At 34.2% G+C, this 14,643-nt stretch overlaps 2 protein-coding genes across 4 annotated transcripts in view; both read left to right on the top strand.

The window, feature by feature from the left end:
• Positions 1-14,643, top strand: part of LOC128492871 (protocadherin gamma-A3-like) — a 258,015-nt gene that overhangs the window by 23,418 nt on the left and 219,954 nt on the right. The window contains exon 1 of one of the 3 annotated variants that reach the window (XM_053465599.1): positions 1,194-3,697. The exons of the other annotated variants lie outside the window; for them this stretch is intronic. Coding sequence (XP_053321574.1) covers positions 1,265-3,697 — 2,433 coding nt within the window. The 5' untranslated portion in view covers positions 1,194-1,264. Of the gene's footprint in view, positions 1-1,193; positions 3,698-14,643 lie in introns of those variants that run through there. 3 annotated transcript variants of the gene reach the window in all.
• Positions 8,222-11,171, top strand: LOC128490204 (protocadherin gamma-B5-like). The gene has a single exon (XM_053461988.1). The coding sequence runs from the start codon at positions 8,526-8,528 to the stop codon at positions 11,169-11,171; it is 2,646 nt and encodes an 881-aa protein (XP_053317963.1). The 5' UTR covers positions 8,222-8,525.

Here is a 14,643-nt window from a genome sequence, read left to right as displayed (position 1 = left end):
ACCAAAACCTTATTAATGTGTTGGGGGAGGTGCAATTAAACCTCCTCCCTATTAACCCCTGGACAGCAAGCTGCAACCAGACTGATGAGGAGCCAACAACCTCAAATATGTGCAAACATACAAAAAGTAAAATGAAAACTTAAGGGATCTTGGACTTTGACAAGGCAATATAATGGAGGTGGGTTTTTTGACTCATTCAAGGTATATCCACCAACTCATTATGGACTCCCATTTATGAAGATTGGAACCTGGAACCGTACTTGCACTTATTGAAGCTCATGCTGAAAATTAACGAAAGATGGAGATGAGGATTGTCAAATAAGTGAAAACGTGCATTTGAACTTTCATTATTTTAAGATTATTATGGGATTGTAAAAACAACTGTTATAAACAGAGTAAAAGCGTCAAATTATAATATCACAAATATGTCGAGAAAGGATCTCCTTCACATTCAAGTATGAAGAAAGCACATTGGATAAATAATTTCAGGAGCTAAAGGCATTTCAGGAGATAAAAAGAGTTGCATGTATGGTGCTGTCAGGGTGTGTATATTTGAAGTTGAAAGTTGGAGCATAAAAAATGTTTTACCCTCCTGTAGTTCTGCTAAAAAAAAAATAGACACACCTTACAAAGAAGGCAATTTTTTCAAAGACAAGCTATACATTGGCGATCTTGTTGTGAATGTTGCAAATCTCCTTTAAAGATCCACTAAACAATATATAAAATATATATTTAAAAACTCTGCTAAAGGATAATACTACATTTAGGCAAAATGATTATCATTACCTGATCATCTATTTGAGAGAGCATTCGAGCATATAAAAATGTCCACATACTTAATAATTGGAAAACACATTATTATTTAAAACAAAAAATAAAATATGATTAAAACACTATTCATGAATGCATAATATATATATATTTTTTAATAATTATAACAGCATCACAATGATAAAGAAAATGTTATACCCCAATGTTTCCTTCCTAAAATGTTCATGTAGTTCCGCACTTATACCTCTGAGCGCCACTGTTCACCAATAAGAAGAAGACATGGTGCTAGAGATCTGTTTTTCATCCTCTATGCACTGCAGATCTGTAAGGAAAAATACAGCCATTTTTGGATTATCTCACAAACAGAACACTGAATATCTGATCTCAATCTTCTAAATAAATAGAATACATGCTGGATATTCTCCTCTGTGCCCAACTACGAATGCTTCACGTCTCAAAACTAAACAGTTCTGGAAGATAGGATTTCTCAATAATGACTACAATGAAAATCCAGGCTCTACAAAAAGGCAAAGCTATCAAATGGCAAGTAATGTTTTTCTTTTTGTTTTTTTGGTTCTGTCATTCAGTCTCTGGTCAGCTTCACTATTCAATTGTTGAAGAAATGAGGAAAGACTCTGTTGTAGCAAACATTGCAAATGATCTTGGCTTAGATGTTAAGCTGCTGTCATTTCGCAGGCTTAGAATTGCTTCACATATTTCAGATGCATATTTTTCTGTTAATTTAGACAATGGAGACCTATATATTAAACACAGGATAGATAGAGAAACGTTGTGTGGGATAGCAGCTACATGCTTACTAATATTTGATGTAGTGGTTGAAAATCCTTTAAATGTCTTTGATGTCAAGATTGAAATTCTGGATGTAAATGATAATGCTCCAAAATTCTTCCATGACACAATCAGATTAGAAATCATAGAATATACTTTACCCGGGACAAGATTTCTTTTACAAAATGCAGAAGATCCGGATATTGGTATTAATTCTGTACAGACATACAAACTCAGTGATAATCAGTATTTTACATTAAGTGAAAAGGCCAGCAGTGATGGCAGCAAATTTCCAGAACTTGTCTTAGAAAAACCTTTAGATCGAGAAACACAAAACATTTATGAATTCATTTTAACAGCACTGGATAACGGAAAACCCACCAAATCAGGCACGGCATTAATTACAATCATCATTACTGATGTCAATGACAATAGTCCTATATTTTCTCAAGATATATATAAAGCAAGTGTCAGTGAAAACACACCGATTAATTCTATTGTACTCTCTGTAAGTGCAAGTGACAAAGATGAAGGATCTAATGCAGAGATCACTTATTCCTTTAGTAAAACATCAGGAAATATACTTTACATGTTTGATATCCATCCTACAAATGGTGAAATAAAAGCAATAGGAAATTTGGATTTTGAAGCAACACATAATTATGAAATGTCCATACAAGCAAAGGATGGAGGTGGCTTTGTTACTCATTGCAAAGTATTAATAGAAATAACAGATGAAAATGACAATGCCCCTAAAATATCCATTACCTCTTTAGCCACGCCTATTCCGGAAGATTCTATACCAGGAACAGTGATAGCACTTATTGAGGTCCATGATGACGACTCTGGAAAAAATGGAGAAGTTCATTGTCAAATAATTGAAAATGTACCTCTAGAATTAGTATTGTCCTCTGGTCGATTTTATCGAATTGTTACAACAAATACAATTGACAGAGAAAAAAATTCACATTATAATTTCACAGTTCTAGCATCAGACATGGGATCCCCTTCTCTTTCTAGTACAGTAGCCAGCAGGTTGGACATTTTGGATATTAATGACAATCCACCATTATTCATGAAATCTACATATTCATCTTATGTACCAGAGAATAATTTACCAGGTGCATCGATATATAAAATATACGCATCCGATCTTGATACTGGAGATAACGGTAAAGTAGTTTATTCAATCTGTAATATAAATAATATCAATACAGGTGATATTCCGGCATCCTCTTATTTTTCCATGAATATCGAGACTGGAGTGCTCTATGCTCAGCGATCATTTGATTATGAGCAACACAAGGAGTTTGAAATCCAAATAACTGCGAAGGACAAAGGGACACCGTCTCTGAGCAACAATACGACATTAATTATTCATATAGTGGATCAGAACGATAATGCACCTCAAATATTATACCCATTGGCTGAAAGCGGTGGTGCAGTTTCATTTGAGATGGTGCCATTTATATCTGAAGAAGGTTACCTAATCACTAAGGTGGTTGCTGTGGATGCTGACTCTGGACATAATGCCTGGCTGACTTATTATTTTATTCAAGTGTCAGAATCCTCTCACTTTAGCATTAACCAGCACACAGGTGAAATCAGGACATCAAAGGCCTTTCACGAGAAGGATATTATAAAGAACAAAATCGTTGTTATGGTAAAAGACAATGGATTCCCATCTCTATCAGCAACTGCTACTTTAAGCTTAATTATAGGAAATAACATTCATCAAGTGCTCCCCGAACTCAGTAATCGCCATATTGATCAGGATTCTACATCTAATTTGCATTTGTATTTAGTAATTGCCCTTGCACTGATTTCCTTGCTATTTATTTTAACTGTCCTGTTGGTGATTATATCAAAGTGTAGAGAACCAAAATCATCGGTTGCATTTGGATCATTAACTTCAAATCTGTATTCTGAAGTTGATCCCAGAATGTTCTCCCAGTACAACAACGGAACCCTGTCTCTGCCATACCCCTATAATGTTTGTGTGGCTTTAGATTCGTCCGAAAATGACTTTACCTTTATAAAACCAAATCAGAACGTCCCCATAGAGAATCTTATTGATGCTGATAATTCCCAACTTGGAAATGAAGGCTTAAAAGAAAATTTGGATACTGACAATCAGGTAAGTAATGCTATTTTTGTGGTGTTCAGTTAAATATTGCTATATAGCTCAAAGACATTATGCAAACGTGACCAATTAGTTGATTTATCTTAAATTAAATTCTTAATTTACAAATTAAACAAAACGTTATATACGAGGTTTTTTTGCAATGTAACACAAAAGTGCATTTGGGTCAAAAATTCATAGTTACTAGGCAAAAGGATGTGTGTGTCTGTTATTTTAATAAATATATATAAAAACTTCTAGGGAATACATGGAAAACATGTACTAAAGTAGTAAAAGTGGTAAAGTACAGTAAATTACATCATTCTGTGATGTGCTGTGGAGTTGCTATTATTGAATATTGAAATTCAATACCATCTGTTTGAGACCTGCCATTTATATACTATAAAAATTGATTTAAATCAATTGATTGATTTAATGAAAATCCTCTTTTTGTTCAGCTGTGTTTAAGGACCATAACAGTAAAAAATCATTTTTAAGAAATAAAGAAAATTAAAAAGAGAAAAAAAACAAACTAAAATGACCCCCTGTGTAAAATGAAGGACCAAAGCATTTAGTTGATAACATCAACTGAGCCTAAGACCATTTCCCTTTGGGATCAAAAACAAAACATGTATTTCTCTATTGAAAAGAAAGATATAACTTGCATGTCTGTGTGTATAGATATATAGATGATATACAGATAGATTGATTAGATAGATAGATAGATAGATAGATAGATAGATAGATAGATAGATAGATAGATAGATAGATAGATAATGTAAATGTTTTCTTTGAATCATTATATTTTGGTATCATTCATTTTCAAAAAGGCTTCTGAGTAAATTTAATATTTAGATTGGATGTAAAGGTCTATATCAACTTGCTGGGATTGCCAATTACCAATAGTATTGTTGTCACACAATGTATTTATTTGATATATAGAATATATAAAAATTTTCAAATTGTCAAATAAGGCATTTGTAATTTGGATGTTTTTGCTATGATATTTTTGATTATTTGTATTACAAAATGACAATCATTGGTGCAAGAGGTTATGATGTATGGAAAATGTGTGTGCAGAATTTACGATCATATGTGTTTTAAGCCAACTATTACTGCATTTGAAATACATGCAGTTTGATAAGAACAAACCGAGAATCCTCATATTGTACTCTGATCAAAAATCATATTTATAGAAGAATGGTTCTATAAATATTATATTGTTAAATGGAATAACTATTATACATAGTATTTGCTTGCAACTGAATATTTTAAATAGTTATGGATTGTGTATTACAGAAATATAAATAGTCCTCTGTGAAAATTACATGAACTGGGTAATACATGGTGTTGTATCGAAAACAAGCTTTGAGCTGTGACTAGATGTGTGTAATTTAGAAATAAAATTACATTTACACTGCAAAAAAAGAGAGGTCCATATAAATCATCATAAAGTGAATATGATTATCTCTGTTGAAACTTAAAATAGAAGAATTCCCATCACCCTGTCCAATATTTTTTAATGAGCCATTGAGTATGTAAGTAAAACACACATTATGTCTTGTTATAAATCCTTTTCAAATTGTTAATTTCCCCTACCTTTCTGTTTGATATGAGTACTCACCTACCCATGATCCTCTGGAACACTTCTCTCTTCTGCTAGCTACCCAGAGCTCTTCTGTGGCATGGAAGACTGTAGAAATGATATTGCATCATCAACTTCCCTTGCATGGAGGCGTGTATTGCTGAAAATAAATAACAAAGAACACCACTGCTCAAATGGAACTTGATTTTCAACACCTGAGCGGCGTGAAGGAAGAAGATATAGATCTGCATTTCCAGAGTAATGCAGAAAACATGAAGAAGCTTGAGATGGTGGAAGTAACTCTACCCTAAAATGCTCACTAAATACCAACCTATTAGGAGAGCCATAAACCATGTCTGCCTAATACGAGGGTATCCTAAAGAAATCCTCCTGATCTTTGGGACTTCTCCACATCACCCATGCTATATATACCAAATCATCTTTAGCCTAGTAATCCCTCTTCCAGCTCAACCTGCTAATAACATGTTTATTGTCCATTTTAATCTGATCTAATCTAATATGTCCCCCTATTGTAATAGCAGTAGATAATCTATAGCCACTCTATAAAAAAATGTAATGTTAATAATCTATACTCGTGCAAGTCTAGTGATAATCAACATTTTACACTTAGAGCAAACACCAGTGTTGATGAAAGATCAAGAGATACAAAATACTTTCAGACTCATTTTAAGAGTAATGAATGGTAAAAAAATCCCATTACATCCAAGTCTGTTTTAATCAAGTTGGTCATTACTGACGCCAGTGATACAATTTCTATATTGATAAGAGAAGTATGGTTAAAACACCAAACTGCACTATTGACCTTATTTTAAGTCTAACGGATCAGGATCAGTTCACAGATCAAATATTCATGAATTATAGCTAAAGTTCATGTAATTCATGTGTGTGTGTGTTTAGTATACATCCTACAACTGAAGAAATTAAAATCAAAGGACATTTGGATTTTGAAATGGCTAAAAATTATGAAATAACATTATAAGCAAAGCAAAGAAAAGTCCATTTTGGCCATTTAAAGTTATTAATAGATCATTTTTTAGAAGTGAGTGAGTTGAGGTTTTTGGGGTACAGACAAACCTAGGACATAATACTTTGCTTAATGACCTACATGTGTCAGAACTATCACATTTAGACAGCACACTGATGAGATCTTGAAGTCTTGAGTAAATCGTGTGTATATCTGCCTTGTGTAGATATTTCCCATTGTCATACCTCTACAAACTAAGTATGGCTTTGGATTGAGTATGTCTTCAGTTGAAGATATCCTCATAGACAGTGTTATGGAACCAAATGATTAAGAAAATGAAAACTGGCATAAACATTTTTTATATGCATTTTTATTGTATTAAACATATGAAAATGACTCACTTTGTCGAAACTTTAAAGAAATCCATTTACTCAAACACAATTTCAAAAGGCTTAAACATATATTTAGTTTATTATATAAACATATATATATCCAGGTTGCACGAAACAGTAGGTGGTGAAGTAGAAGTAGAAGGTGATAGATTACAGTTCTGATTAGGGAACATCAGTAAGTAACAAGGAGCTCTGCAGGGATAAAATACAAAAAATAACAAATATATTTTAAAATTTCAGTCTCTTTAGTAATAGCGTTCAAACACATTACAAAATGTATGCACTTGTTAGCTAAAGGTCAAAAATTGTTATGTTGAACAGCAAAATAATTACATGATGCAAAGAAAAAGAAATAGAAAGAAAAAACTGGTAAGTGAACCAACTTTGGTATAAAAAGTTGTCGATCTTTATTTTTTCCTCTTGCATCTGAACAATGCTCTTAAATAACACTGCTCTCCTGGATAGCAACTTTGGATAAATGATCTGCTTACTTATCATTAGTTACAAAAGTGGATTTATGTTTAGTATTAAAGCACAGGTTACATCAGAACAGGAATGTGTATATATTTCAACAGAATATGTGTGGAAACATAAGATTATGGACAGACGTGTGTCTACTTGCTATGCATTGGATGCAGTGCACTTCTGGAGTGACTATCAATCTGAAGTCCGGGTAACGATCGACTTTTGTTTCTTGAAAACATTTACTCACAGGTAGGTAAGTCATATCTTTTGATTTACAGTTTTGCTACAGACTGAATAAACTATTCCATAACTACTGATCTCCCAAGTGTCCTTCTTTATGAGGCTTCTGGATTTCTCTGGCAACCTTTCCTCCTCTTGGTATCTCTATTTGCAGAAAGACTGCTGAGTAAGAATGTATCACATGTTTCTAGAGCCACAAATTTTGCACAATGTGCATCTTATTTGCCGAAAAATTTGTTTATAAACAACATTATATTTATGCTAAATGCTGTGCTATAAACAGGGGAGGTCTGGCAAGAGGATCACCAAGACAGTTGCTCCCTAGGCTAGCCTAATGATTTGGGCTTTTCCGAGTATCTTCTACCAGGTCTACATCGAGCCACCACCACGTCTAGAGTAGGATTCAAAATGTTATTTATATGATGCCAGGATTCTTCTTCTGTGTCTTAATGGATTTTCTGCACATTCTCTTTCTGTAAATGTGTTTTGGACAGGATTAAAGCATGGAACATCTTCTGTGCCTGTTGTGTTTTGTGCTGCTTCATTAATGAGCCATTTGGATGGGCTTTAACCTTCGGCTAAATGTTGCATAAAAAATCTTTCCCCTAGCCACTCCTTCGACAATATACCCCAAAACAAAGTATCCGTCTTTGTCAATTTCAGATATTAGGGGGTATATAGCTGCGTTGTTACGGTAAACTAGAAATGATTTTGATTAATATTCTACTTTCTTTATTAAAAATCAATTTAGAAAAAACATGTAGATAATTTAAAACATACTATTTCAGATATAGAATATTTGCTGATTTGACCGATTTGGTCAATATTTTTTTTCTATTTTACTGTGTGCAAAAAAACCTTTTTGTGAAGTTTAAAGACAGTAAATGCTAGAAAATAAAAAGGGGTTTATTCAGTCATGCAATTCCATATTTATACCTCTGAGCGCCGCTGTTCACCAATAAGAGAAAGAATATGAAGCTGAAGATCCAATAGAATTGTCATTTCTAAACAGTGCTGCAGATCTACAAGAAGAAATGCAGCCATATTTGCTTTTCCTACAAACAGAAGACATTGTATTCACTAATATAACCTTAAAGATTTGGATTCAGCACTGCTAATTGTCCTTAATATTGGATATCTGAAAGAAAACAGCTCTAGGATATTTTTACATGAAGAATGTCTAACATCAGTGAATCTCAGAAATGGAAAGGGATGAGATGGCAAGTAACATTTTCCTTCTTTTTTTCATGGTTTTGTCATTCAGTATGTAGTCAGCTTCATTACTCAATTTCTGAAGAAATGAGAAAAGACTCTGTTGTAGGTAATATTGCAGCAGACCTTGGGTTAGATATAAAGCAGCTCTCATTTAGGAGACCTCATGTTGTTTCACAAATGTCTGAAAAATATTTTTCTATAGATTTAGAAAATGGAGATTTATTTGTCAAAAACAGGATTGATAGAGAGACACTATGTGGGAAAGAAGACACGTGCTTATTAGTATTTGATGCAGTGGTTGAAAATCCTTTAAATGTGTTCCGGGTCAACATTCAGATAAATGATATAAATGATAATCCTCCAAGGTTCTTTCATGATAATATCAATTTAGAAATCATTGAATTTAGTTTACCAGGAACAAAATATGTTTTACAAAATGCGGAAGATCCAGATATTGGCAATAATTCCGTGCAAACCTACAGGCTCAGTGATAATCCATACTTTACACTGAATGAAAAGACCAGAACTGATGGTAGCAAATTTCCAGAACTTGTCCTGGAGAAACCTTTGGACCGGGAGACACAAAATGTCCATGAATTGATTTTAACAGCCCTAGATGGAGGAAGTCCAATTAGATCAGGAACGGTTTCAATAAAAGTCATGGTTATTGATGCCAATGATAATTTTCCGATATTTACACAAGAGGTTTATAAAGTGAGTATCAGTGAAAACACTCCAGTCAATTCTATTATACTTCATGTAAATGCAACAGATCAAGATGCGGGTATCAATGCAGAGATAATATATTCCTTAAGTGAAACTTCAGGAAATAAGGCTCAAACAACTCTATTTACTATACATCCAACAAATGGAGATATCAAGACAACAAACGTATTGGATTATGAAGCTTCCAAAAACTATGAAATGTCTATACAAGCAAAGGATGGAGGTGGTCTTGTAGCCCATTCTAAGGTTTTAATAGAAATAATAGATGAAAATGACAATCCACCTGATCTATTTATTACATCATTATCTACTCCAGTATCTGAGGATGTCTTGCCTGGCACAGTAATAGCACTTATACAAGTCCATGATAAAGATGCAGGAAAAAATGGTGAAATCGACTGTCAAATAGTGGAAAATGTACCCTTTGAAATGTTTTCGTCAGATAACTTTTATAGAATAGTTACAACAAGTACATTGGACCGAGAGAAATTGTCAAGCTATAACATAACAATTCTAGCAGCTGACAGAGGATCTCCCCCACTTTCCATGAAGAAAGTAATACACTTGGATATTTCTGATGTTAATGACAACCCGCCAGTATTTATGAAACCATCTTTTGATGTTTATGTGCCAGAAAATAATTTACCCGGAGTTTCAATATACAAGGTTCATGCATCAGATCTTGATACCGGAGATAATGCTAAAATTATATATTCAATATGCAGCCCAATAATAGAAGAGTTCCCAGAATCCTCTTTTCTTTCCATTAATATTGAAACTGGAGTTCTCTATGCTCAAAGATCATTTGATTATGAACAGTACAAGGAGTTTGTTATTCATATAACTGCTAAAGACAATGGATCACCTTCTCTCAGTAGTAATACAACATTAATAATCCATATTGTCGATCAGAATGATAATGCTCCAAGAATCTTGTATCCATCAACAGAAACTGGAAGTTCAGCTGTGTTTGAAATGGTCCCTTTAGCCGCTGAACATGGTTCTTTAATAACTAAGGTGGTTGCTGTGGATGCTGACGCTGGACACAATGCTTGGCTCTCATACCATCTCATACAAATATCAGAATCATCTCCGTTTACCATTGGCCAACACACGGGTGAGATTAGGACATTGCGGACCTTTCAAGAAAAGGATGTGTTTAAGCATAAGGTAGTTGTTATGGTGAAGGACAATGGGGACCCCTCTCTGTCAGCATCAGTGACCATAAGTTTAATTGTTGCAGATAATTTTCAGCAGATGCTTCCTAAAATCAACATTCAATACACCAATGAAGAATCTAAATCTAATTTGGAAATGTACTTGGTTATAGCCCTGGTGATTATATCTTTGTTTTTTGTACTAACTATCATGTTAGCATTTATATCAAAATGTAAAGAACTGAAATCTACCCCATATTTTGGATCTCTCAGTACAAATCTGTATTCTCAAGTGGATCCCAGGATGCTTTCTCAATATAACAATGGAACCTTGCCCCTGCCTTATTCATACAATGTTTGCGTGGCATTGGATTCTTGTGAAAACGACTTTACTTTTGTTAAACCAAATCAAAATGTCCCTGTAGACAATCTTATCGATGCTGATGATTCAGGACATGGATATGAAAGTGTAACAGACAATGTGGTCACTAACAATCCTACTCAGGTGAGTTTATATTTATATGAAAAATGTCTAGATAGCAATATAGATATTGTCCAGTTTAATTGTTTACTACAAAAAAGTGTCTCTGATTACCTGTTTTATGCGTTGCATGAATCAATGATACAGAGGGCGATCTCCAGTGAAACTGAGGAAAATGAACTTCGAAAGTGCTGTAAATTTGGCATGATATGTCCACCTGTCATCATATGTGTCCACCGTTGATGGGGTAAAGTGGGAGGGGGTGTGTGTAGTAGGGTACATATCAATGAATGATATGTAGAAATAGACAAAAAACGGGTTGGTTATGGCTGTAATTGATGGGCTCAAGAACCTGTGGGACTTTTTCCTTACTTTTTCACTCCGACGAGTCAGCATTTTCAAGGAGAAGGGACAAGCATTAGATACATAAGCGTGCTGACGCCATTTTAACTTGTCAGTAGCAGCAATTTTCAGACTGACGGGAGTTGGAGTGTGAGACAAGTAGCAGAGGCTGAGATGGATGTTCATTGCTCACCTGCCATACTTTATTTTAGTGCAGAAAATGTATTGTTGTGGGGTGGATTGGAGAAGTTGTAGTGACTGCTGTAGTGTATTACAGCAGACACATTTCCCCTGTTCCTGAGTAGAGTTTAATTGATTAAGACAGTTGCTGATGTATGCGACTAGCCAAACATCTACTTTGTGGACAAGTTAATTTTGTAAATATCTTTCTATCATATCATCTATTATTCTTTATTGATTAATAAGTAGCGATGACAATATAATATGTATAATATGTAATATTGAGGAAATTCAGTCCTGCTCCATGGGGCTGCATGTGCCTATCATCTGCCAATGTCTGCCTGCCCAGGCTCAGTGCCCTATTACTACTGCTGCACCTCTTTGATTGTCCAAAATAAACTATTTTCTATAATAAAATGGAAATCCAGAAGGTGTCAGGTACCTCCCTCTTTGGGAACGCGCTCCAAATGTTGTTCGGAATAAAAAATGCCCCCCCTAATTTCGTCCAAGCCGGACGGCCGGAAAATTGAATTCATTGCTTGAAAACGAACGCGTCAACAAACTAAACGAAAATCTCTGAATCAACTTTCCTCGCCATGCTAAGGTATAACACATACTAATTTTTTTACTCATCTACTATACGTGTCATCGAAATTTAGTACAGATGACCTATAGAAATCTCCGTTTGTTTCTACAAATATGTATTTGCAGGCCGGCAGGCATAATCTTTAAAGCACAGTTTTACTACATACTGAGTAAGCTGTGCAAACCTCTCAAGTGTTCCTTTTTTATAAAGCACATTTTATCCTATGCTTCCAAAGTTTGGAAGTAAAGTGTGTATGACTAACATGTTGTTTTAAAGCCACTAATGCCACAATAATGCACGTTAATCGCAAAACAAAAGGGTTTAGAAATTGTATTGCATACATATAGTTATACTAAATGCCTTGCTTAGTTGTATAAATAGTACAGGAGAGATCTAGCAAGGTGGACATCAGGACACGTGCCTCCTGGACGGGTTGTTTCTTCTGGATAGGGCTGAATAGTGAACATATTCTCTGCCACATGTGTTTTGTGCTGCTTTATTACAGGTCAGCTTTGCTGGACTTTTCCTACAGGTTGTATGTTGCATTAAAAGTCTATGTAAAAAGTAATTTTCACTTTCGTTATTGGAGCTCACCCCCTTCAATGTATTCTTCTTTCAAAACCAAAGAAGTGGAAGACTAGTAACCATGGTTTTGCTGTAAACTAGCAGTCATTTTGATTAGCATTGTGTATTTATTTTTATTAATGGACTTCATTAAAATGTTAAATACTTTTAGAGAACATTTTTTATGGAGTTCAAAAATATTCATCAAAATATTCATCAAAATATTCATCAATCAGTAATTTCATCAATTTGGCTTTAATATTTTTCTTTTTTTTTATGCATTCAAATATTTAAAATGTATAGAAATTTAAAAGGGAGTTTTTTTGAGTCCTGCAGTTCCACATTTACACCTCTGAGCGCCGCTGTTTACCAATAAGAGAAAAAAATATGAAGCTGAAGATCCAATAGGATTTTCATTCCTAACTAGTACTGAACATATGAAACAAGTGATGCAGCCATTTTTGGATTTTTCCACAAACAGAAGACATTATATTCACCAGTGGACACTTAAAGTTTCAGATTCTCACCCTTAATACTGGATTACACATATTTTGTATCTGAAAGAAAGCAGTTTTAGGATATTTTACAGCCAAAAGAGCGTCTAACATGAAAACCAGAGCATCTCAGAAATGCAAAGGGATGAGATGGCAAGTAATCATTTCAGTCTTATTTTATTGTCATTCTGTATCTAGTCAGCTTCATTACTCCATTGCTGAAGAAATGAGAAAAGACTCTGTTGTAGCTAATATTGCAAAAGACCTTGGGTTAGATATAAAGCAGCTCTCATTTAGGAGACTTCATATTGTTTCACATATGTCTGAGAAATATTTTTCTATAAATTTAGAAAATGGAGATTTATATGTCAAAAACAGGATTGATAGAGAGACACTATGTGGGAAAGAAGACACGTGCTTATTAGTATTTGATGCAGTAGTTGAAAAGCCTTTTAATGTGTTTCAGATCAACATTGATATCCTGGACATAAATGATAATTCACCCATATTTGTTCATGATAACATTAATTTAGAAATGATTGAGCTTAGTTTACCAGGAACAACATTTGTCTTACAAAATGCAGAAGATTCAGATATTGGTAATAATTCTGTACAAACCTACAAACTCAATGATAATCCATACTTTATTTTGAATGAAAAGACCAGAATTGATGGTAGCAAATTTCCAGAACTTATCCTGGAGAAACCCTTAGATAGAGAGGCACAAAATGTCCATGAATTAATTTTAACAGCCTTCGATGGAGGAAATCCAATTAAATCTGGCACAGCTGTAATAAAAGTCATGGTTATTGATGTCAATGATAATTTTCCTATATTTACACAAGAGGTTTATAAAGTGAGTCTGAGTGAATATACTCCGGTAAATTCTATTATACTTCATGTAAATGCAACAGATCAAGATGAGGGTATCAATGCAGAGATTAGGTATTCATTGAGTGAGGCCCCAGGAAATATAGCTCTAACAAGTCTATTCTTCATAAACCCCACAAATGGAGAAATTAGGACAAATAATACATTGGATTATGAAGCATCAAGAAATTATGAAATCTCCGTTCAAGCAAAAGATGGAGGAGGTCTAGTTGCCCATTCTAAGGTATTAATAGAACTAACAGATGAAAATGACAACGTGCCTGACCTGATGGTTACTTCTTTATCTACTCCAGTATCTGAGGACTCCAAGCCTGGCACAATGATAGCACTAATCAAAGTTCATGACAAAGACTCAGGACAAAATGGTGAAATTGACTGTCAAATAGTGGAAAATGTACCTTTTGAAATGTTATTGTCTTCAGATAACTTTTATAGAATAGTTACAACAAGTGCATTGGACAGAGAGAAGCTGTCAAGCTATAACATAACAATTCTAGCAACTGACAGAGGATCTCCTCCACTTTCCATGAAGAAAGTAATACACTTGGATATTTCTGATGTTAATGACAACCCACCAGTATTTATGAAATCGTCTTTTGATGTTTACGTGCCAGAAAATAATTTACCAGGCATTTCAATATATAAAGTTCACGCATCC

This window comes from Spea bombifrons, chromosome 4 (assembly GCF_027358695.1).
Source record: "Spea bombifrons isolate aSpeBom1 chromosome 4, aSpeBom1.2.pri, whole genome shotgun sequence".
NCBI lineage: Eukaryota > Metazoa > Chordata > Amphibia > Anura > Pelobatidae > Spea > Spea bombifrons.
The sequence above is the reverse complement of the archived record's forward strand: the minus strand, read 5'-3'. Positions and strand labels throughout refer to the sequence as shown.

Coding starts and splice junctions, on each gene's coding strand:
- LOC128490204 (XM_053461988.1), top strand. CDS start 8,526: ATGTCTAACATCAGTGAATCTCAGAAATGGAAAGGGATGAGATGGCAA.